At 46.2% G+C, this 25,592-nt stretch overlaps 1 protein-coding gene across 2 annotated transcripts in view; it reads left to right on the forward strand.

Annotated features, from left to right (window-relative positions):
- Window positions 1-9,214: 9,214 nt before the first annotated feature.
- LOC119170670 (isatin hydrolase) overlaps window positions 9,215-25,592 on the forward strand; it is a 69,816-nt gene continuing 53,438 nt past the window's right edge. Inside the window, exons 1-2 of one of the 2 annotated variants that reach the window (XM_037421902.2) lie at window positions 9,215-9,296; window positions 17,850-17,941. In XM_037421902.2, the coding sequence (XP_037277799.2) occupies window positions 17,879-17,941 (63 nt within the window). In that variant the 5' untranslated portion in view covers window positions 9,215-9,296; window positions 17,850-17,878. Of the gene's footprint in view, window positions 9,344-17,849; window positions 17,942-25,592 lie in introns of both variants that reach the window. The other variant, XM_075886919.1, reaches the window with a different exon arrangement.

Below are 25,592 nucleotides of genomic sequence, written 5' to 3' on the forward strand. Positions count from 1 at the left end.
GCACAAAATATAAACAGTTGGCCCAGCGAACGGGCATGTGCCGCCGAAATCTGTGCGGCCTCACACAAATCTGTCATTACAAACGAGTATGTTCCACAGAAGTTGGGCAAAACCTACTGCACACAACTTCCAGTGAAAAGGAAGATGGCAACTGTTAGCCCAACAGATTAGCGTGCGCGTTTCCGTAGTCACACAACTCTAACGCGATACACTACGGTTATAGAAGGTGGTCGCCGTACTACCTCCTCAAAGCATAACTAGGAATGTTTAGAGAATAGCAGTGATACAACATGACGTAGCATCTCAAGCGAAGGCTACTTTGTAAACTTTTCTATAAAAGTAGTGTTGTCAAGCTGCGATAAAATTATACTACCATCTCAAAGCTTAACAAATAACATTTTCTTATGAGAAGTGACACAGCATATGAGACAGACTTGTGGAACTTAGAAATGCTTTAGCGTGACGAAGGCAAAATACACCTCCTCGCTGTTTCATCGGTACGCTCAAAGTGGAACAGGTGCAGTTTTTTTTTATTTCCTGTTCCTTTTGACGTCGTGCTCCTGTTTTCCATATTTTACACAGTTGTACATCTTTTATTACAGCTTATCTATTAACTGACATCTAGCGTACTGTGAGCGGAAACAAAGAAGAAAGCCTATTTCGTGCGGAGTAATGAACTCGCTCATTCCGTGAGGAGATACAGCTGGTAATTTTACGAAAACCATCGGAACTTCTTTCTGCCGTATGCATGGTAAAAGCGAAGAGTCACACTTCTACAGGAGTCGTGGTTTCTAACAGTGACATTGTTCAGCACTGAACCGTAACCATTTAGAAGATACGTCATTTGATGCGGCCTGTGTCTCGTGGCGTTCGCATGAGAGTTCTCTTTGTTCTATCGCGTGCATCATGCTCAGCCTTAGGCTGACACGCTTTACGAATGACACTCGAGACTCCTGTGTAACACGTTCCTAGCTGTTGTGGCATTTTGTATCGCTGCTGGTACATTCTATAATTCTTAAGGCAGGCAAAGTGCCTCCTGGCAAAATAGCTATGGTATTTCTGCACATGTCAATGGTTAGAATGATATTGATACGAAGTATCACTATTAGGAAATACAAGGGAAGCGCAGGTAGAGAAGGAAGACGACATTGCATCCACTTCGATCCCCCTGAGTGGGTACGAGCCATGGCGGTGGAGATCATCATCATTATATTGTGATCGCGGACTCAGGGCCCATTAAAACCCCCATTAAGTTACCTTACCTTATGTAACAATTTGGGGGAAGGTGCTGGGTAGGACGAACCCCAAGACGGGAGCTTCACTACCAGGACTTCGTCGCAGCCGCCGCCTCGCCGGACTTCCACCTTTGCCGATCGTAATGGCCCAAGAGCAGCCATCCAACGCTTCGAGGCCAACTACGATAGGTTCCGTGCCGTAGTACAGAGTGCCACCAAACTTCGGCGGGACCTCAGGAGAAGACGTCGAAGTGTGGCTCAAGAACTACAAGCGGGTGAGCAGAAGCAATGGATGGGACTCGAACTAACAGCTCAATCATGTTGTATTCTCGTTAACTGACACCGCCCTCATGTGGTACAAGAACAACGAGGACATGTTCACGACTTGGGAAGTTTTGTTGAAGATGTGCAGAAGTGCTTCGGTGATTCGGACGCAAAGAAGAAACGCGCGGAGCAGACATTGTCTCAGAGGGCACATCTTCCGGGAGAAACATATACGACATACATTGAAGAAATATTGAAGCTGTGCAAGATCGTGAATGGGAGGATGTCTGAAGAATACAAGGTTGGACACGTTCTCAAGGGTATAGCCGAAGACGTGTACAATTTCTTAATTGGGAAAGACTGCTTGAACTCCGTGTCCGACGTGATGAAGCACTGTCATATCCTTTGAATCCCTCAAGGTGCGACGAATTTCTCCGAAATTCGGCTGCCGGTCCAACGTCCCCACTGTGGCTAGTGTTGAAACAGTGCCGCCTAATGACCTTGCTATGACCATACGGCAGATCGTCAGAGATAAGCTGCTTCGATGTCAGCAGACCTATCATCGCCCCAGTGATTTTCAGGATGTGTACGTAAGCAAACCAGAACGTCTGCGGACTCCTGTTTCTCTTCCACCATGGCAAACATCGATCAACGCAGCAGACGCTTATAAATATCAAGGCACACGGCAGGCTGGATTCCCCCTTGAACCACCTCCCAACTATGAACGAAGTTTTCGCCCGCCTGTTTACCCAACATCCCCTGCCTGCAGTGCCCCTGCAGGGCGGCACCACTATCCCATGCCTTCCGAGAGGAGTCATTACTCTGAGCAGCCACGTGCCCCTCGACCAATTCCGGTATGCTACAACTGTGGTGTTCCGGGTCACATCGCACGTTTTTGTGACCACCGCCCATATCAGCAACAGTCTTGGCACATGTCTCACCAACCTTTCGACCATCCGCTCTCCACGTCACGGAAACCACGCGCACCTACCCGGTCACGCTACCCCTCGCCGGCCTCCGATCGAAGTTTGACGCCACCACCAGCTCCCCGTGCTCCACGATCACCGTCGCCACGGCGACGCGCACGTACACCTCCACCGGAAAACTAGTCGGTGTGGCCAGTGGGGGTGAGGCCGCGAGATCACAGGTGCTATCTACAGATATACCCCCGTCAGCGTTTATGTTGAAAAACAAAGTTAATGTAGTTGTCAATGGAGTGGCTACTATGGCAATTGTGGATACAGGCGCGAAGGTCTCGGTGATAAGTTTAAATTTTAAGAACCTGGTAGAACCAAAAGTGATGTTTTGCCTGAACCGTGGGGTGACATTTTGTGGTGTAAGTGGTGATGTGTTGTGTCCGGTGGGATATTGTACTGTGGACGTCTCGCTGTGTGGCAAGGTGTTTTGCACCGAGTTTGCGGTTATTCCGCGGTCTACACGTGACGTTATCTTGGGTATTGATTTCTTGCGTGAGTGCGGGGCAACTGTAGACTGCAGAAGTGGGCATCTTTCTATCCATGGTAGTTTCCCAACGGCGCTCTTGGAAAATTCCTGTCTGGGAGAATGTATCTTTTTCGTGTCCGTGTACACAGTCGTTCCTGCATTTTCTGCTGTGTGTGTACCCGTGACATGTTCCAGCAACAACTGTGGCACGTTTGACGCCACGCTCGAACCGATTCCCTTGGCATGCCTGAAAAAGAACATTCTCCTTCCCCATTGTATAATGTCAGTCGTTGATGGACGGGCAGGTGTGTGGACAATGAACAGTTCCATGGAGCCTCCAATTCTGCCAGGCGGCATGAAACTTGCAGTACCCGAATCATGTACGACACTGGTTGCGTTTGTTGATGCTACAAGCAAAAATGAACATCTAGGCTTAGAAGGTTCACAAGATGCCCAATCGCTACAAATGGTCAGCAAGTCACTTGACCAAAGCGAACGTCATACACTGCTCGACGTTCTATCTAAGCACTCGAAAGTGTTCGATTTTTCTAAAAACAGTCAAAGACCCTTAATACCAGCGTCCCGGATACGACGTCAGATCCACACCAAGTTGGCGCATCCCATTAGGCAGAAACCTTACCGAGTGGCACCATCGGAGCGCAAGATCATCAACGAGAGAGTCCAAGAAATGCTTGAAAAGGGAATAATACAGGAATCGGCAAGTCCGTGGGCTGCTCCCGTCATTCTAGTGAGGAAGAAGGATGGTACGTGGAGATTTTGCGTTGACTACCACCGACTGAATTCTGTTACCAAAGAAGACGTCTATCCACTGCCGTGCATCGATGACGCTCTAGACTGCCTGCCTTCCGCGTCCTACTTTTCATCTGTCGACCTGAGATCAGGTTACTGGCAAATTCCAATGCCCGCAGCTGACAAAGAAAAGACGGCATGCATTACGACCGAAGGGCTTTATGAGTTCAACGTTATGGCATTCGGATTATCTAATGCTCCTGCGACATTCGAAAGATTTATGAATTCTATATTAGGTGATTAAAAATGGCATATATGCATGTGTTACCTTGATGATGTAATTTTTTGACGTACGTTTGAGGAGCACAACACTCGCCTAGACCTCGTGCTCAGCTGCACTGAAAAAGCTGGCCTTGTATTGAATTCAAAAAAGTGCCACTTTGGCGAGCGACAGACATTGCTGTTAGGACATCTCGTCAACAAAGATGGCATTAGACCTGACCCACAAAAGATAGCGGCCGTTGAATCGTTCGAGCGTCCTAAATCTGTGAAACAACTACGTAGCTTCATCGGGCTCTGCTCGTATTGCCGCCGGTTCGCACCCAAATTTGCGGATGTCGTTCACCCCCTGACGAGCCTTCTACGCAAGAACAGCCCGCTTCAGTGAACCTCCGAGTGTGATGCCGCTTCTCACAAGCCGAAGTGTTTGTTAACTTCGCAGCCAATACTTCGGCACTTCAATCCTTCGTCACCCACGGAAATTCACACAGACGCAAGTGGCATCGGTATCGGTGCCATTCTCGTTCAGCGTTCTGGCAAGAAGGAACACGTTGTGGCGTACGCAAGTCGTTCTTTAAGCAAGCCTGAACGCAACTACACAGTGACCGAACAGGAATGCCTAGCGGTAGTCTTTGCCGTGCAACGGTTTCGCTGATACATCTATGGTCGCCTGTTCACTATCGTCGCAGATCACCATTCTCTGTGTTGGCTGGTCAACCTTCGTGACCATCCGGCCACATCGCACGATGGGCCATTCATTTGGGAAAATATGTCTTCACCATTTCATACAAGACTGGCCGTCTACACGCTTATGCGGATTGCCCCTCCAGGATGCCGCTACCAATGACAGATTGTGAAGCCGATAACTTTGACCACCCTATCGCTTCCCTGTCATCTGGCTTTCCCGATACCGTGACTTTCGCCGCTGAGCAGCGTGATGACCCAAGCTTGAAAGCTCTCTTTCTTGGAGCAAGAAAGTCATTAGGCGAAGGCCGATTCTGCGTCCAAAACGGTCTTTTTTACCAGAAAACCTTGTCCACGACGGGCGCCCACTTTCTGCTGGTTGTTCTTGCGTCCCTCCAAACGTCTGTTGTGCGTCTCACACATGATGACCCCACCTCTGGCCATCTAGGCACCGCACGAACACTTAGTCGCACGAAAGAGCGGTTCTATTGGACAAAAATAAGCAAAACAATTCAGAACTACGTGGCCAGCTGTACGCAGTGCCAGAGCCACAAGCAGCCCTCCTCGGGTCCAGTTCGTCACCTGCAACCTGTAAAGCCTCCCGGTTCCCCTTTTGAAAATGTCGGCATTGATCTGATGGGACCATTTCCACGCTCCTCAAAAGGTAACCGGTGGATAATTGTATGCGCCGACTACCTGACGCGGTACTGCGAGATGGCTGCCTTATGCTCCGCCACGGCAGTCCATGTTTCAGAGTTCTTGTTGCATTCAGTCATCCTCCGACACGGACCTAATCGCGTGATAATAAGTGACCGTGGACGACAATTTACCGCTGATATTGTCAAATCATTACTTCGTTTGTGTGCCTCCAAGTTCCGACACTCAACTGCGTATCATTCACAAACTAACGGCCTCACCGAGCGCACAAACCGAACGTTGATCAACATGTTGTCAATGTACGCCGCCTCCGACCACAAAAACTGGGATGAAGTATTACCATTCGTCACGTACGCCTTCAACACGTCTAAACACGAAACGACAGGCTGCAGCGCTTTCTATCTGCTCTATGCTCGCTGACCTTGACATACGCTGGACACTATCTTTCCTTTTGTCGTCCATGACAATTTAACGATTGCGGAAACTTTGTGTCGTGCGGAAGAGACACGCCGACTTGCCCGCTTACGTACACTGGCAGCGCAGGAGTCCTCCAAAACTCGCTACGACAGTCAACATAGGCATGTAACCTATGCCCCCGGTGATCTAGTGTGGGTGTGAACCCCAATACGCAGACGTGGCTTGAGCCAAAAGCTACTGGCACACTACGCCGTTCCTTTCGCGATACTTCATCGTCTCAGCGAGGTCAACTATGAAATTGCCCGTGTCACCACTAGTGGCCCATGTTCATGCAAGACAGAGGTGACGCATGTTGCCCGCCTGAAGCCGTTTACACGAAGGATGCAAGAATGACTCGCCCAGAGGGCTTCGTCTGAGACAGGAGGAATGATATGAAGCATCACTACCAGGAAATACAAGGGAAGCACAGGTAGAGAAGGAAGACGATGTTGCCTCTACTGCGATCCCCCTGAGTGAGTACGAGCCATGGCGGTGGAGATCATCATCATTATACTGTGATCGCGGACTGAGGGCCCATTAAAAACTCCAATTAAGTTACCTTACCTTGTGTAACAATATTTGTATCAAGCACGCCAGACTTACATATGGATACTCGTTCAAAGTGAATTCCACGTGGCACATTGCACGAGAAATACATTACCTCGGGTACGTTCGCTGCGACCATCCTAAAGTCACATTTGCATATCGAAAAAGCTGTGTTTAAACAAAACAAAATCATTGTGTTACGTTCCTTTATTTTAATTATACATGTGAATATTCTTTTCAATGTGACAGCAACGAATGAAGGATCATCTACAACGGAGTTAGGGCGCAGCTTTTACGTATAACTACTGAGGAATGGCCGGAAATTGCAGGAAATGGTGCACTGGTTTCGCCTGTAGTATATGGTTTGTTGTGTGATGCTTTGCTTGGATAAATATCAGTGCTACGCATTGACGGGTAAGATTGATGCATTGTCTGCCTTTTATTGATTTGGGAACTGATTTAACATAAAGGTGAAGTTTATCGAGACGTAATCACTAGTATATGCAAACACTTCCACCAACAGCCTAGTACCTTGTCGAACATAGAAAGTACATAAGGGTTGCAGTACGCGTCATACTTATGCGCGCTGCGATTTGTCACTCCAGAGAAAGAACAGCTGCGCCATTTTTATGATTGATTGATTGATTGATTGATTGATTGATATGTGGGGTTAGACGTGCCAAAGCCACCATATGATTATGAGAGACGCCGTAGTGGAGGGCTTCGGAAATTTCGGTCACCTGGGGTTCCTTAACGTGCACCCAAATCTGAGCACACGGGCCTACAGCGTTTACGCCTCCGTCAAAAATGCAGCCGCCGCAGCCGGGTTTTGATCCCGCGACCTGCGGGTCAGCAGACGAGTACCTTAGCCACTAGACCACCACGGCGGGGCGACCTTTATAAGCGGTCTCGGGAAGAGGAGGAATATTTTTTTATTTAAATGGCAAACTGAGGTTTCAGTGGTTGGAGTTGTTATTCCAAGGACTTACTGGCCCGAACGGCTCGCTTGGCTCAGTCCAAAGTTGCCCGCTAGCTTCCCAGGTTCTGCCGGGTGATTTGCACCTCCTACAACCTTTAACATTCGTTGGTGGAATAAGGGGTGAGTTGCGGTTTTCACTTGAAGGCTTCTCTGCGTTTCAGAACTGCAGCTTTCAAAGTGCTGCATGAAACAACTGAGGCAGTGTGTATAAAGAGGGCCAAGTGGCACGCCTGCAACACCTATGACGATGGAGATGTTTGCAGACTCCGGCTAGTGACACTGTACATGCTAGGGGAAAGTCCAAGAAGGCATTTTGCTATAAAGCTCTTTTTGAACACGTCGTTTTGCAGTCGCAAGTTGTCGCGAGCTGTCGCAAATAAACGCACTGCCACGTTGCACTGCGGAAGTGCAATGCACAAGCCCAGTCGAATGCGAAGAGTAACAACATTGGGGTTGTTGGACAGCCTCTTTTTACAGGCGCTCCGATATCAAGAGCTTTGTCATAACAAAGTATATGGCCGAAGGTTTGGAACGCGTTAAAACTCCCCCCCCCCCCCCCCTCTGATTTGTACATTCTTTTACGTGCATATACACACGCGCACATGAAAATTGACTGACAAACCAATATCCCGGATATCGACTCCGCATCAGAGTGAATGACTTCTGATGCAAAAAGAAAAAAAAAGTCCCAGTTTCGCCGCAAGGGCGAAGCAATGAATTCGATAGCAACAACTTAAAATGTAACGCTGAGGACGGCTAGCAGATCGAAACGTGCAGCGCACTGTTCACGCACACATGACGCAGGAAAACAACACACACAGGGCGAGAGTGAACTAAGAACATTTACCACTCGACACGTAAGGCGTTGTTTGAGAAAAACCGACGCACTAAACGTAATCACAGGTACCGATGAGTTCAAAAAAGTGTCCCAGCTATTACTTCGCCTTGGTAGAAAAGCACGCTTTTTTCGCAAATGGGGCCTCTCCAGCGAGCGAACTGATCTTTGTGCGTCCGGCAACTAAACGCAATCGTTCCTTCAAAGCCGCCAGGTTGATTGATTGATTTGTGGGGTTTAACGTCCCAAAACCACTATTTGATTATTAGAGACGCTGTAGTGGAGGGCTCCGGAAATTTCGACCACCTGGGGTTCTTTAACGTGCACCCAAATCTGAGTACACAGGCCTGCAACATTTCCGCCTCCATCGGAAATGCAGCCGCCGCAGCCGGGATTTGATCCCGCGACCTGCGGGTCAGCAGCCGAGTACCTTAGTCACTAGACCACCGTAGCGGGGCCAAAGCCGCCATGTGCGCGATTCTTCCCGCCAAAGGATAAGCGCGCGCATATATATATATATATATATATATATATATATATATATATATATATATATATATATATATATATATATATATATATATATATATATATATATTTATATGCGTATACACATACGATGAGTGACGCAGACGTTGGTGGCAAAACGCAGCTGAGAGTGTTCATATATTTGCTAGTGCAATAAAAAAGGATCACTGCATGTATAGAGCATAGTGCTTTGGGGGTGAATTGAAGATTTATTATACAAATAAAAACGAAATAAAAGTTGTCATAAAATGTTTAGTGGAACTGCATCCTTTGGACGTACGAGCCAGCAGTCATGCTTACACATGCTCTGAGCCTAAAATTTTACAGGTGCAACGGGTGGCATCGCATCTGTGCGCTAGCGTACTTATTTTTTCACTACTTCCGCCGTGATTAACAATAAATCACTACATTTTGGGTGTGCACGCATGCACCCTTTGGACGTACGAGCCAGCAGTCATGCTTACGCATGCTCCGAGCCTAAAATTTTACAGGTGCAACGGGTGGCATCGCATCTGTGCGCTAGCGTACTCATTTTTTCACTACTTGCGCCTTGGTTAACAATAAACCACTACATTTTGGGTGTGCACGCATGCACCAACGGCCGCGGCCTTAGCACGCAAAAGCTCGCTCGACAAACAAGGTAAAAGTGCTTCGAAAGTTTGTAGGCCACGCTTTCATCCCGTTCAAGTAAGGCACGTTTTCGAACGTATAGACTTCGGCATTCAACGTAATTTCACTCTTTGAGATGACTGACTCCATATGGAAACTGTATTTGCATGATAACTTTTAAACTAATCGATAATGTTGACCGGATGATTTTTCTATTACCTGCATGCCTCACACGGTATTTGGCGTAGGTCCAAAAACAAGAACCAGCAACTTCGCAAGGCATAGTCACTCGCTATAGATTCTTTAAACAACACAAATTTTGGCTTACGGGATTCAATATCTGTCATGAAATTCAGAGCATTGCCGAATATGGTCTTTATTTCGTAAAGAGACGCCCAGTGTAACATCGGTGCGTCTTTATAGCTATGCTTTAACGGCTATCAGCGAAGAAATTGTGTTAGTTAAGATATTTATAGCATGAAAATGGGCCTGCAGGGCTCACGGATTGTATTTTTTACGCTCCACTCTCTGTCTTCAGCTGGACAGTTACAAAGCTCATGGGCAATATTTTTTCAAGTTTGAAATTACGCACTTGGATTTCCTGTGAAAATGTTGACAACTGCCGTAAGGAATGCCCTTGTCTCCTGCGGACAGTATAACCTCCCAGTATAAATATATATGCTCCTATAAACACAGATATTACGTGCAGAAGTGTGCCTCAGATTTTATCCTCCAGTTGCAGGCAGTTTAAGACAACAGCTTTGTACATATGGCACGTTACTACCTGTGGCAAAATATGGAGGACTGCCACGAATGGCGTGGCCAGTGTTTGGCCGAATAACTACGTGCACTCGTATCGATCACTTTAACCTGAACTAGGCTTCGTCACAAGCACGAGCGAAGTGCCAATATTAGGTCCCGCCTCTCGGAAATGAAGATATCACATTTTTGTTCGCATTATTCATGGCGCGTATTCACTTTGTCAGGCAGCGTGTCTTACATGCTGTCCTGCCTCTTAAAACTTGGTCGTCAATTATACGCTGTCAGGTACGAAGAGTTCATACACATGGCGAGTTTATGTTGTTCTGCTTGTAGAGCTTGTCAGAGACTTGGGCTAAACATCAGGGAGACGAATGTAGTCGGGGTGATGCAACTGTAAGAAGGAGCGATGTCGTCCTGGAAAAGTGGTTCGCCAGAAGCGACGTTTATTGACCTTTACATACAGCATAGCAACAAAAATGGCATCAAACGTTTTAGAGCTACACAAATCGCGTTCTGACACAGGAGTTTCGGAACTCCTGCAAGCGTATACTATTTGTACGCTCTTACAAAATGACACCAACCCCCAATATGCGTACTGTTCCTGCATGTTAGAGCAAAGGACAACCCGACACTACTTATGTTCACTTGGTATTCGGTGAGTGTAAGTGTAAGGAATCTTCGTGTGGAGATAAATAAGCCACGATGTGAAACGTGGAAAGAAGCTGATTTGTTGTATTGGTGTAAATATCTCTGCCATATTTTTGAATGGCCTAAGCGCCAAGTTTGGAATGAATTGTGCATGACACTGGTATCGTACCATGCATTTATTTATTTATTTTACACTTAGAGCCATAGACAGCAGCAGGGTTGGCAGTAAAAGGAAATAACTTATAGATATTGTAGAAATTAAAATACTTTGCTCGAGCGTTAGGCTACACAAAATTACCTTTATAGAGAGAGCTTGAAAGAAAAAAAATCATTTTAATCAAGCAGAAGATTCGTCCATCGCATATTTGCAGGCAGTAAAAAGAGAGAAAAGGTGAAAAGCCGCATAATTGTGTGGGAAGAGAAACATTAAAAAAAGAATAAGATGGTGGTCTAGTAATAGATGTCGTTGGTGATGAACGCATCCAAATATACAATTGCGAAATTTTCAGGCAAGTAGCTTGAAATAGGTACTCATCGTTAGGGCTTCGTGCTTACGGATATATCCGCAAAAATTCTGGTAAACATTAACCGGTAAAATTTCCGATATTGGACAATTCAGATTTATCGGTGTAACACTGATTTCAACAGACGTATAACCCTGCTAAATTTTTTATCAAAAGATCGTGTTCTAAGCGCTCATTGCTACAATGATCAGCTTGGTCAAATAAACTTTTCCTCACGTAAATAGTAACTTCTGGACTTCAGCCGTAGTACATTTAGCAAAGACCATGTCATGCACGGAACAAAAGAAGTCCATATGTAGGAGCTCCGGGAGCGTATAGACGACATCTTAATATATGGCCTCCTTGCGGCACTGCATAAAGCGCGCCAATGGACATTAAACGAACGAACATCGTAAAGGATCAGTCGTCGACGACCAAAATGTCAAGTGTTTGACTCCCGTTGACTGAAGTTTGCTTTTGTCTTCTGATTGCGTGTATTTTTCCACGCCCTATTGCAAAAACCAGTGCCACTGGGTACCAGCATCCAGCGCCATGCCTGATAATGGGCCAGTATTGCGCTGGTACCAGCGCCTCCCAGCGCTGGGTACTCAGCGCAAACTGGCTTCAAAGAAATAAAATGGGGTGCCCACTCACCATAAATAAATAAGCGTATAAGCAAAATTGCAAGCATTCACATTTAAAAATGAAAAAGAGAAAAAATAAAATGCGTTATAACGGGATTTGAGCACGCCACTAGGACATGCTTCTTGGGTTTTAAAATGACTATTCAACCAAAGAACCTGCCATTCGGCTTCATGTTTACAAGTCACACAATCAAGATTGACGCGATATTCTTTTCCGAATACAACAATTGCGTCTTGATTCGACAGCGCTTGTTGTGCGAACATCTACACAACCCAAATTAGTTGATTAAGGTTGATGGATGTCTAAGCTATACTTTACAGTTATTTTCACACTTTAAAGTTTTGTGTACACGAAGCAAGAAGTGCCAGTAACATATATACCCAGAGCGACCAGCACGATATAGGCCTATTGCTCGCAGGGCCGGGCACATGGGTAAGACCGCTTTCGCCGCGGTGAGTTGGGATGGTTGAAGTTTATGGATTTGAGCTTCGGACCATTTCTAATTGTTACCAGAAGTAAATAGAAGAATAACCATGGCCAGACATCCATTTACGCGGTGCGGTAGAATCGAAGGACAAGGTTTCCACTGGGAAACCTTGCGAAGCGATCGAGAGAGCTCTCTTACGTTTCGTCAAATTGACGGCAAAAACAATTTCATGTTTCTGTTAGGGGTGGCGTCCAGCTCCAGGCTTATAAACACTGCAACATGGAATCGTTACAACAATATACGGCTGATGCGAATACGTTCGGTATACGCGGGTGCATGTAGAAAAGGTGCATTAATTGCTGCGATAACTACTTGCGCCGCCAAAATTACGTACGCTCTGTATCTGCTAAGGTAGCAACTCTCCGCGCCATCGGATCAAGCGTTTCATATTCAACGACAACGAAACATACCACGGCACACGCTACAATATTGTGCACACTGCGCTGGTAGAAACAGTGCGTGGTCCAGTATTCACCAGTGCTTGCCAATGAAAATTCCAGCACTTCCAGCGCTTCGCAGCGTGCGCCAGCATCATAGCGGTTAAGCCAGCGCCCCTACCAGTGCGACACAGCTATTTCGTAGTGCCCCCCGTGAAGTGCCAATAAATACCAGCGTGCAGTGTCTGCAGCGTGTACCAGTGCCAAAAAAACGTACTAGCATCACGCCAGGGTTGCCGTTTTTTGCAATAGGGCGTCATTTTCGTTACGGAAGCACGTCACTGAAGTGTTGGTGAACCAAGACATGAAACACTTTTGTGTTAAAGCATGGCAGCATATCCTCGGGGTGAATGAAGGAGAGTGGGGCGAAGCATACGTCCATCCATTCGTTCTTCCTTCCGTCCATCCATGCGTCTGTCTGTGTGATCGTCCGTGCGTGCGTCTGTTCGTGCGTCCACATGTTCATCCATGCGTCCATTCCTGCGTTCGTCCATGCATCCGCCCCTGCGTTCATCCATGCACCCATCCACCCGGGCAGCCATCTGTCCGTCCGTCCATGCATCTGTCTGTGTGTCTGTTCGTCCATCTAGTCAACACTCCAAGTACCACCATCTCGCATCTTTTCATCATCATCATCATCATCATCATCATCATCATCATCATCATCATCATCATCAGTCTGACTACGTCCACTGCAGGTCAAAGGCCTCTCCCATGTTCGGCCAGTTAATATAGTCCTGTGCTTGCTGCTGCCAATTTATACCCGCAAACTTCTTAATCTCATCTGCCCACCTAACCTTCTGTCTCCCCCTAATCTGTTTCCCTTCTCTGGGAATCCAGTTAGTTATCCTTAATGACCAGCGGTTATCCTGTGTACGTGCTACATTCCCGGCCCATGTCCATTTCCTCTTCTTTATTTCAACTACGATATCCTTAACCCCCGTATGTCCCCTTATCCACTCTGCTCTCTTCATGTCTTTTAAGGTTACACCTACCTTTTCATCATATATTCCGCTTATAGAAGCACCGCCATCCAGCGGACATTCCAAGGACTGAACGAGAGGTGGCACATGCACAATTTCTTGCGGCTTGCGCTTCGGGTCTACCCCACCTCGAGTTAATGGTATATACTAGTTCATTGTATTCATGGTACTGCGGCCCAACGCTCGCTAAGTCTTCCGAAAACCAAGGAGGTTACGCCCAGCGACTATAACGTAGCAACCTTTTCCTGTCAGATAGAGCTCAATGTACACTCCAGTGGTTGCTATTGGGGAATGAGAGACAGGAGAAATCGGCTTATACTTTCTTACGGCTTGCGCTTCGTATCTACTTCCACCTTTAACCACCTCGAGTTCATTCATGGTATATACTAGTTCATTGTATTAATGGCACTGCGCCTCAAGGCTTGCTAAATCTTTCTAAAGCTAAGGAGGTTACACTCAGCGAGTATAACGTAGCAACCCTTTATTGTCAGATAGTGCTCAATGTACATGCGAATGGCTGCTGATGGGGAATGAGACACAGGAGAACATGACTTTGGTTCGTGTCTACTTCCCACCTTTAACCTCCCTCGAGTTCATGGTATATACTAGTTCACTGTATTCATGGCACTACAGCCCAACGCTCGCTAAACCTTTCTAAAACCGATGAGGTTATGCCCAGTGAGTATAACGTTGCAACCCTTTCTTGTCAGATAGTGCTCAATGTACATGCCAATGGCTGCTAATAGGGAATGAGAGACAGGAGAATTCGGCTTTTGCTTCGTGTCTGCTCCCCACCTTTAAACCCCTCGAGTTCATGGTATTGTTATGTCTGCGAGTCCACACCGAACGTCCGTGCCTCTGAAAAAGGCAATCTGGGTCAAGGCCAGCACGCGAGCCCGCCTGACGCGAACAACTCAACGGCGTCATCACGCGGCGGTGCATTTCTGTCGCGCTCGCACAGCGAGCCCATCGAGGCAATCGGCGCCTTCCTGTCTGGCAAGTCTGACGCAATGCGTGGCGATGTCACTCGTCCTTGGGTGCAGCCACGTGCAGCGCAGCGGCTCCGGATTCGATGAAAATGACGCGGCCCAGCGGCGACCCCATTGCATGATTCTGACCTCACGAACAGCGGCGTTTCTGGTTGGACATTTGGTTACTTGAAGAATCCACCCGGTGCACATAAAAAAAAAAGCCCTGCGTCGCGTCGCGAGTAGTACACTCAGAGGAGAGAGCTCGGCTGTCCGAGTCTCTAAGCTGTCGGCCCCAGTGCCGAATTTGTAACGCCTTTCTATATATGCTGTACATAAACCTTGTTTAACTCACCGTCATCTCGTCTGCTCGTCTATCAGCTCTGCGCAGAAGCAGTAGTGAGCTGAGAAACCTACAGTACCAAACCGCTGGTGACCTTCTCGGCGGAGTTCGAAGCAGTGGCACCTTCGGGACCGTGTTGGCGTCGCCGTCTTTCGTAGCAGTGGAGTCAGCGATGAGATTTCGTGGTGCCCTTCGTAACGTCGTCGGAGGTGCGCTTCGAACTAGTACTAGTTCACTGTATTCATGGCACTGCGTCTCAACGCTCGCTAAACCTTTCAAACACTATGGAGGTTACGCCCAGCGAGTATAACGCAGCAACCCTTTCTTGTCAGATAGTGCTAATTGTACATTTCAATGGCTGCTAATAGGGAATGACAGACAGGAGAGTTCGCCTTTTAGTTAACGCGCACGCTGCGAATTTTTTATTGTTTAATAACGCACAAAAGAAATCTCCCACCGGCACCACCTTGCAGGTCGAAACGTAAGACTGGTTACGCACTACGACGAGGGACGAACGGGTGCCGCTTTAAAAAGCTTCGCCCCTAAAAATCAAACACGTGACATGAACACATGCACGCCTGTGCACGCTCTCATTCTATACCACTCCTAAACGTTCCACCTACAAACGGTAAGCTTCACTCGCACTGCTTCAGGGCAGCGGTAAGCAGACGCAGCAGTGATCACTTATGCTATCACTACTGCCAGCTAAACGGGCGTAATTGCACAGCCGTCACCATCATCGCTGCCTTACCAAGGCAAGATAATGGGCCTAATGCTAGGGTCGTTTGCATGCGGAGCGTTAGAGGGCGCTATAGAATCATTGCACGCACTGGTGCGCGAGCGGGCATATCACATTGTATATTAAATTTTATTTCGCGGGCTTCAGTAGTAAGCAGAAAAACACTAATTCTGGATAGATATATAAAAAATGTTTAATTGGAAGTTTTTAAACGAATCCGCCCCTTTCTCATTGTAATTTTTGCCCAGTTTCACTGCTTGAAAAGTTGGCTTATCGAACTGGCGTAATGAATAAATTATTCAGAACAAAAACAATAGTCTGTCCTTCTTCCGCACACCCATGATATCATGGGTGTGCGGCAATTAAAGCCGCAAACCCATGATACGAAGGCGAGCTTCACGAAAACAAAACAACGACTAGGTATAGACTGATAAACTGCACTCTTGTAACTCTATACCATGGCAAGTTTCACCATCATACGCTCCTTATTGGAGAATAAAATTAAGGTTGCAGTTTCATTTTTAATTTAACGCTGAAAATTTCGCGGGCGACATCATGAATTTTAGAACGGATTTTTTTCGCTGCAGTGACTCAACCATTTCTGAAACTTCGTATGTTAGGTATGTGAACCCCACTGATGACTAGTCTATTTTTACCTAATCAGGAACTACGTAGGGCTTGCACAATTCGCAAGTTCCATAGACTGTCACGCCACCCCGCGGCCGCCAGGGTAATGTTTTCAAAGAGTATCGCAGTAGCAGCGGAACAGCGGCGCTTTTAGCATATGTACGTCTTGGTTGGCGTTGGGCTTTCACTAGAACGTTTCTATTGTAGTTAACGGGCATACAAAGGCCACTGAAATCTGTTGTGGAATTGTAGAATTGTGCTTAATTAATACGCAACAGATCCTTTTTTTTCTGTTCAGTGTCCCTCTAACCATTCGGGTATCGAAGCACTCCCCTTTTTTTTAGGCTGTCGGTGCAAGTTGAGAAATTAAAGCATAGCCTTGTACAGCCACGTGTAAGCTTGTTAAGCAAGCGTTTAATTTAAGAGAAAGGACGGCCAAGATGGGAAGTTCGTGAGGAGAGAGAGCAAGATATAGAGTACGAAGAACGAGAGAATTAGAAAGGCGTGTGCGAAGAGAAAGAAAAAATAACTAATCAAAGGAAGACAGAGAGCAAGAACGTGAAAACCGGAACCGATCGAGAAGTCGAGAGAGAGAGAGGCGGAAGCTACTTAAAAAGAGATCAAACGAGAAATAAATAGGAAGAAAATGACAGAGAAAGACAGAAATAAAAAATAAACGCAGACAAAAGCAACAAACATGAGAGAGAAAAAAGAAAAGGACAGAGACGTAGAAAGAAGGGCAAACTAAAGAGCAACAAAGAAGGCCACCCAACTCTACAGAGAGATGCAGCGAAATAAACTACCAGGTCGCCCATCTTAAGGTGAACGGCTCGTGCATCACCATTCGAAGCTCTGCGGGACTTCGCGCAAACTTCCGGCGTATTCTTGCTTCCGGGAAGTCTTTTATATATTTATTCTAATGTTCGCGTTGTGAAACACAAAACTTACCAGATCACTGTACCAGCTGCGCTATCACTTCATATTTGGTTTATTTAGGTGAGAAGAAGCCAGAAAAAGTACTGAAAAAGCGCTTTCCGCGTAATATGAAGTGTCTGGTCGAATGGAAGCACCAGAGATGTCTTTTGCATTCATTTAGGGGAATGCGCTAAGGAACTTAAGAGTTTCTTGTTGCGTTTAGCTCATCGCATTCCCTACTCTTCGTAATTGCATTAGAGCATATGTCTATTGAAACAGCTTGCGCTGAATCACGCTGTTGACGAAAAGAGATATCAGTGTTTTGCGGTTGGTGTAAATTATTGGCGAAACGTCAGAGCTCCTACTCACCGACCCGCTTTTTCGTGTCTTTTCTCACTGGTCAGCCAACATCGCTAATGCTATTTCCCTTGAGCGGTATAGTGAAAAAAAAATGTTACGATGATTCTTAGCGCAATAATTTTTTTGTGAATACCGGTAAAGATCGTGCCGCATTTTTTTTTGCACAGGTTTATAGCGGTCACACATTTGCGAGAGGATGCCAGAATTGACGACACAAGCTGTGAATTCAGTGGGCTCCAAGATGACTGTAATGTCTTGGGTAAGCCTTTCAGAGTTTCAACTTTTGTATGTGCATTCAGTGCAGTACCTTCGCATTGCCCGTCTCGCAACAAAAGTACAAGGCGTCTTTTTTTGTCCATTCTCGTCAGTGCATGCTGTTTTCGCCTCGGTATAAGTACCATGGTTGCAACGCAGGTTTATGTATGACACTTCATTGAATGTTGTTAGGTCTAGGACGTTTTCCTAATAACAAAGTTTTAGCTTTATGCTCTTTTATGCCAGTTGGTACATGAAGACAGATTGAAGGGTTCCAGCACTGCACAATGCAAGCACTAGAATATAGACGCTCGAGACAACGCTGGCATTTCAACTGAACTTTATTTAAAAAGGGTATATTCTAGATCGCCACTAACGCATGTGAAAAGAACGAACAATGTTGAAATAACGAAAACTTGTTCACATGAAAGAATTATACACATCTCCTAAAGGAAACCATGAATAGCATGCGAAGCATGTGGTCTGTAAAGTGAACAGCGAATGGAGGGCTGTCTTGCTGATCTTGCTGCCGAGGTTGTAGCTTGGAGCTGGAGAAGACGAGGTCTACGTATGCACGTTCCCCTGATTGCAGTAGGCTGTTCCTGATTGTACGAAATGCGCCGGAAAGCGTTACTGAACACCATGCGCTGGATTTGCCATTCATAATTCTTTCAACATCATCATCATCGTCGTCGTCGTCGTTGTCGTCAGCCTGACTGCGTCCACTGCAGGACAAAGGCCTCTCCCATGTTCCGCCAGTCAACTTGGTTCTGTGCTTGTTGCTACCACTTTATACTCGCAAACTTCCTAATCTCATCTGCCCATCTATGTTTTTGTCTCCCCCTAACTCGCTTGTCTTCTCTAGGAATTCAGTCAGTTACCCTTAATGACCAGTGGTTATCCTGCCTGCGCGCTACATGCCCGGCGCATATCCATTCTTTCTGTCAACGTTAATGTCCCAGGTGGATACAAATGTGTTGCCCTTGAACGAGGGTGTCATAGTGCATCATCGCCTTTTCGATGTACCTTCCTTTCTCGTTTCGTTTGGAGAGGTTTGCATCAAGATACATTATTATTATGATGATATTGCTGGTTTCGGTTCTTGAGAATGTTATGGCGCTGTGCTCTTTGTGGTGGCGTTGCCTGGTCATGGGTAGATCGCGATCTACTGTCGTTTGCGGTTGTTTGACGTAGATCGTGACACCACCAGCAAGGCGTTCTGCATACTTTCCAGCTGTGCGCGAAGCTCCAGTCCAGAAACTGGCGCTTGAACTATGTGTACGTGGCATGCGTGCCTGCTTGCAGCAGTTGCTTTTAACATCTGGCGGATTCTTGCAATTAAGAATCCACCAGATGTTATAGCTCTCCAAGAAACCAATGTGAGGAATGACGAGCTCAGATTTTCGGATTTCGTGGGCGTTCACGGCAATACCCGATGCACGGTAATGGCGTGTGAACCTTTCCAGTGTACAGACACCACGCATCCACGAAATGCTTCGAAAGCGACATTGTACATAAGATCTGATGTTTATTTCGCAGTAATTGACGCAAGTGACCTCTGCGACTCCGACTTTGCATGTGTAGCAGTTACTATTAATCCCAGGAACGCAACTACGACTGTGGTAAGGATATATTTTGCTGGAGTGCCTGCCATCTCGGTGTAGCTCGTCATTTCTGCTGTGTGGAGATTTCAATGCCCATCATCCTCGTTGGTGTTGTCGCCCACAAGACAATCTTGGAGTGTAAATCAATGAGTTTATTGTTAAACATGTTCTGCAGACCCTTAATGATGGCTCATCCACATTTGTCGGCTGAGGAAAGGAACAATTCACCATTGATCTTGCCATAGAAATGAGAGATGTGCGTCTTTTTTGGTCAAGCGAAGCTGACCCGTGTGGTTCAGAACATCTGCCCATGTGGCTGGTTCCAGAAAATTTTCCTAGCAATCAGAGTGCTGCATACACAGTGACAAATTGGGACAAGTTCCGTCAGCTGATTGCGGGGGCGCCATCACACGATAACCTGTTCAAACTAGTGAGGGAAGGTCTGCAGCAAGCTACAGTACGACGACTTCGAAGCATAGACAAGCCAAACCCTGACCTAAAGCTCTTGGGACTACGTGCTTCTCGACAACGTGCTTACAGGAGGGCACAGCGTTCCAAAAGAAGCTCTGACACTTTAGAGTCGCTTAGATACAGCCAATAATAGGCGGCACACAAAACAACTTCGTTGAAGAAGCTGGGCCGCATTGTGTAGCTCTGTTCATATGGCGAGTAGTTTTGTGAGTGTATGGCGCATATTGAAGGCTCTCCGAACACCTGAAGTCTGCAAGAACCCAACTACAGCATGGTGCATCACAACTGGACGGCCTCTGAAAATTCTTGCAGAAGTTTTGCCAATATTTTTACCTGTCCTATATGAAAAGACAACGCCAGTCATCGTTCCGTAACACTTTTATATGGACCTCCATGTGAGATGGATGAGGCAGAACTTACCCTGGGCGAGCTGCGTCATGCACTTACTCTCTGTTGCCGTCGCACTGCCCCAGGCGAAGATGGTGTTAGGTACCAAGCCTTGCGAAACATTGATGACGTCTTTTAATAAAGAATTCTGGACGAAGACAACAAAGTGTGGCAAACGAGTTTGATTCGTTCTGAATGGAAATTGTCTTAGGTGAAGCCAATTTTAAAGCCTGGTTGCCCTGCACAACTCCTGAAGTCATACCGGCCAATATCACTTACTTCTAATGTTATGAAGCTGATGGAGCGTATGGTGCTGTTTCGTCTGGACGCCAGATTACAGGAGCTCACTTTCTTCCCTGATGTCATGAGCCAATTTCGTCGCCACCGTTCAGCCCTCGCCAGCATAGCAGATCTTGTATCATCGCTTGAATCTGCTCGAGAAAACAGACATTCAGCGTATGTTCTATTTTTCGACCTACAGCAAGCGTTTGACTCGGTGCCACAAAAGGCCATTATTTGTGCACTGATGAATGGAGGAATTTCAGGTCGTCTATTACGTTTTCTCCGTGATTATCTATCTTAGCGCAGAATAAAAGTGCACATTGGAGAAGTACAGAGTCAACTTCACGCTGTTAAATGTGGCGTCCGGCAAGGCAGCGTCTTGTCACCGCTTCTCTTTAACAGCGTACTTGCTGGACTTCCAGGCCGATTACCACAATAATGTGACTTTCCTTTAGGCATAGCAATTTATGCTGATGACATCGCACTGTGGGTCAGTGGTCCGTCACACCATGGTCCACGTCTTCATGGTATATTGCAGCGAGCTCTGAATGCAACTTCAGAATGCTTGGTGGAAGTTGGCCTGCAAGTTTCACCTGCGAAGTCAGCTGCAATCACGTATCATCCAAAGCAACGTGCTCGTCGAAGCCTTAGCAGTCTTTACCTCGGAGACACACCGATACAGTGGGTACACCAACATCGCTACCTGGGTGTAATCATCGATGATCGCCTTTCTTGGCGCCCTGCTGTTAAAACTGTGAGGAAGAAATCGCTGTTCCTGTTCAAGTATGTAGCCGCCTTGACTGCTAGGGGTGAGGGCATTGATCAGAGGACGGCGCTACAGGTTTACCAACCAGCTTTAATTTCTTGCGTGATGTATGCTTTGCCAGTCTTGAACGTACCACCAGCTTTAATGTCTCAGCTCGAACGCGAACATTTTGTTGCCATCCGAGTATTGTTTGGCTTACCTCATGAAGCACAATACATTCCACTACTGACTGAAGCACACCATTTGCCTCTAAGGATTCAAACTGACCAGAGAGCGCTACATCATATTGAGCGTCTGAACGGAGCCCCACATGGCAAGACACTCCTTAACAGGCTGTTACAGCGCCCACTTTCTCGTATGGGTAAAATGGCTGCTTTGTTCAATGACATTACAGGCAATTCTGGCGAAACTATTCAGTTGCCAATATCGACAGAGCACAGGCTATGTGCCTTCCCTACCCATCTGTCAATTCCACGAACACGCAAAAAATGTGACCAACCTGTCTCGGAACTAGGTGTGAAATGGAGGGATTAGGGGTGAAATGGGGTAGGATTGCTTTAGATTGCATGTTAGCATCATACTGCTGCTGGTTCTTTACGCGTGCATTGGTGGTGTTTTAGGATATACCGCCTTTCAGTAAGCTTAAGGGGTCTCAGCAAGACTTACTGAGCGTGGTCAGTAAACGCTGTCATTTGGTAGTCGAGGCTCACCAAAACACGCGGGCGCAATATTATAGCGCAGTGCGCGGCCTCAAATTCCCTGTAACTCGCCATGTTAGTCTTGTGGCTAAGGCACTTGGCTGCTGATCCACAGGCCGCTTATGGAGTCCTGGCGGTGGTTGCCGCATTCTCGATGGAGGCGAGAGTGCTTGAAACCAGTTTTCTCAGATTTAGGTGTTCCGGGTTATTGAAATTTTTTGGAGCCATCCACTACGGACTCCTTTAGAAGATGTAACTCATGGCACTGCGACACAGTCACAGATCACTGATAAAATAAGGGAAAAATAAACTGACCAAGTTTATCCTGATACACAAATATCAGTTCGGAAGATATATGCTATATTTTCGCTCAAAACATGCGGCAATGAAGCGTGTTGCCGCTTTAGGCCAGCTCATGTGGCATTTCACTTTTCCTGAATCTCTCGGTTTGACATTCGTATACCAATTTCAGTAGACATTTCTTTGTACAGTAGCAAGTTCTATACGTGGATCGTTCTTGTGCCGGTATACGCACATATGTAATAGCACAAGTATTTATAAGTATGGTTCGATGTTTCTTGGTTTTACTGTGTAATTATGTGAGCAATATTGACTAATCAACTATCTGTTATTTACCCACATGGAAACTATCTATAGACGGTGTTCTGTCAATTTCGCACAAACACCTATAAGTAACACGTAACGACAAAGGCGAGTTAAAACACACTTGCCCCCGTATCCCAAGACAACTCGTTAATTAACATATTAGGAAGTTTTCTTATAGGGGACCCAAAAGTTTTTGGGCCCAAAAGAAATAGCGACCAGTCCACTGCGCATGCGTAATACCCAAACCGCGTTTGGGTTTTGCGTTGGGGGGGGGGGGGGGGGGGCTGTGTCTCGAATCTAGCAGGAGCCCCAAAGCTTACGCCAAAAGCTTTGCGCCAGAAAAATGTGGCGGCACTCACTGAAATGACGGCTCTCGGCCAAGATTTTAAAGTGACCAAGAATTGCGTGTGTGTTCACAGCAACGCCGACCTTTTCGAAAGCTCCTCGCTCCTACTTGACCCAAAGCGTAAATACGTAAAAGGCTTTGGAGCCTAAAACTTTTGGGGCCCCCATTCGAAAACTCCCTGTTATGTAATAACTGGTTAATAAAAATATAGGAGTTGGTAACTGGCTAAACTTCTATGTTCTTTTGTGTGTTTTTTTACTTGTGAGTGTGTGTTTCGTCCGAAGTGAATAGGCTTAGCGCCACATTTTTTTCTGTATTATTCTGGCAAAGCAGAGCGACAAAGACGTGGTACATGAACCACAAAAGGCCCGGGCACCTTTCGCTTGCAGCGTGCGGCCCACACATTCCCCGCTAAATTTTTTCTGATGCCCTTTATGTGATCCATGTGTTTCATTAAAACCGCGCTACACAAACTCCCTATCTGAGAATAGGCGTCCAGATTTTAGTCATTCTGGAGATAGGTCTTAATGTTTCTTGAGTCTCGTGATCCAAATATTTTGAGAAACGACCTATACATGAAACTGCGAAAGGCCGTCTTCTTTCATATGACTCCGTAAGCTGAAGTTTTCCTTAATCCCCTCTTGCGTTCTAACATTTTTGACTGTACCGGCTCAAGCATGATTGAATTTCGTGCCTGCTACCCGGTATCGGAAGTGAGCTTCAAATCTTTGTAATAATGCTACTCGGCCGAAAAGCACTGCTACTATGCCGCGATTTCATGGTTATAGCAATAGAAAATATCAGAGGCGAATAGATTTTCGAAGTCATTGGCGAATAACAGAGGAGCCACGCTGGTAACATTGTCATTTATTGATGAGCATGATTGACCCATATGAAACATTAAGCAAAGTTCGAGACACAATAGCGTAAAAACTGTGATGCTCCGACTGTGGTGAGACACAGTATTATTGAGAACTAGCAAATAATGATTGCTCTGCCGTGGTGGTCCAGTGGCTAAGGTACTCGGCTGCTGACCCGCAGGTCGCGGGATCGAATCCCGGCTGCGGCGGCTGCATTTTCAATGGAGGCGAAAAAACTATAGGCCCTTGCGCTCAGATTTCGGTGCAGGTTAAAGAACCCCAGGTGGTCGAAATTTCCGGAGCCCTCCACTACGGCGTCTCTAATAATCATATGGGTTGGGGACGTTAAATCCCACATATCAATCAATCAGTCAACAAATAGTGATGCCATGAAAAGTATAATAGCTGTTGTGAGAAGTTTTCTTTTCGTAAACGTGAAGACACAAAAGTGCCTGGAAAAGTATAACTTACGGCCGGAAGGGACGAATAAGACCTTGGGATAACGTGTCCCACGCTCGTGATAATATCAGAAGGAAATGTAACGTATATACGAAGATGAACAAAAAGATAACTTGCCAGGACAGGTACTAAACTTGCGACCTTGGAGTGAAGCGTCCAATGTTCAGATTTCACATTCAAGTTAAAATTAATTTTCATAACATCCCTTATACTTTCCTCAGTATCATTGTTTGTTAGACAAACTAAATAAGACAAAATCTGTTACACTAAAAACTGCAGAGGGTATCGCAGGAGTAAAAAGGCGAAGCTACTACTCAGAGTGTTCTTGTACTCTCCTAAAACATCAAATAGAGTGAAATTTATTTTCACTCTCTATGAAACGAGAGAGTAAAACAGCTTTCTACTCTTCCTCTTTTAGAGAGAGTGAATCGCCCATATACTTTTCAGGCATTAGAGAGTAAAACGTGGTTATACTCTTGCTCTTGATTACTTCTAAATGTGTCGGCACACCGCCAGTGATTAGCACTACCTAATAACAGCACATATATGCAGTAATACGTACAGAATTTGTTTGTTGAGACGTTATTGATGCTTAACAAAAAGAACAGCGTTTTCAGCGCGCCAGTCGATTTCAGCGCATTGAAAGGCACTTAGAACTCTTAATATCCACATTTTAAATGAGAAGCATTTCTTAGCGAACTTCGGCGACTTTGAGCCTATTTATCTGTCTATCTATCTATCTATCTAGCCGCTTACGTTTGGGTGCTCTCGTGGCCACCTCTTTAGCTTGGCGTGAACCAAAATAAGCGTGGGAGGGTAAGATGGTTTGACAAATATGACTCACTGGTCAATGCATGAATAATCTTACAATCCTGTCGCGTACGTCTTCAAACAATTCCCGCCAGACAATGCACATACCCACGGGCGAGTATGTGCCGCAGGTATGCGGGTATGTGCCATAGGTGATTGACACTTAGTATCTACCCAGGAACGACGAGAACACACACGGGATATTTGAACGCGGAGCGTTATGCAATACCCGACATCGGCAGCGTCAACCCAATGAAGACAGAATAAACCTCCCATAGGCAGCGTTGACACCTCGACGAATTCAAATAATAAATTTCAGGGTCCAGCTGGAATCAAACCTAAGCATTCTTCGTGGCAGTCAAGCAT

The sequence above is a fragment of the Rhipicephalus microplus genome, chromosome 2, assembly GCF_043290135.1.
Source record: "Rhipicephalus microplus isolate Deutch F79 chromosome 2, USDA_Rmic, whole genome shotgun sequence".
Classification (NCBI taxonomy): domain Eukaryota; kingdom Metazoa; phylum Arthropoda; class Arachnida; order Ixodida; family Ixodidae; genus Rhipicephalus; species Rhipicephalus microplus.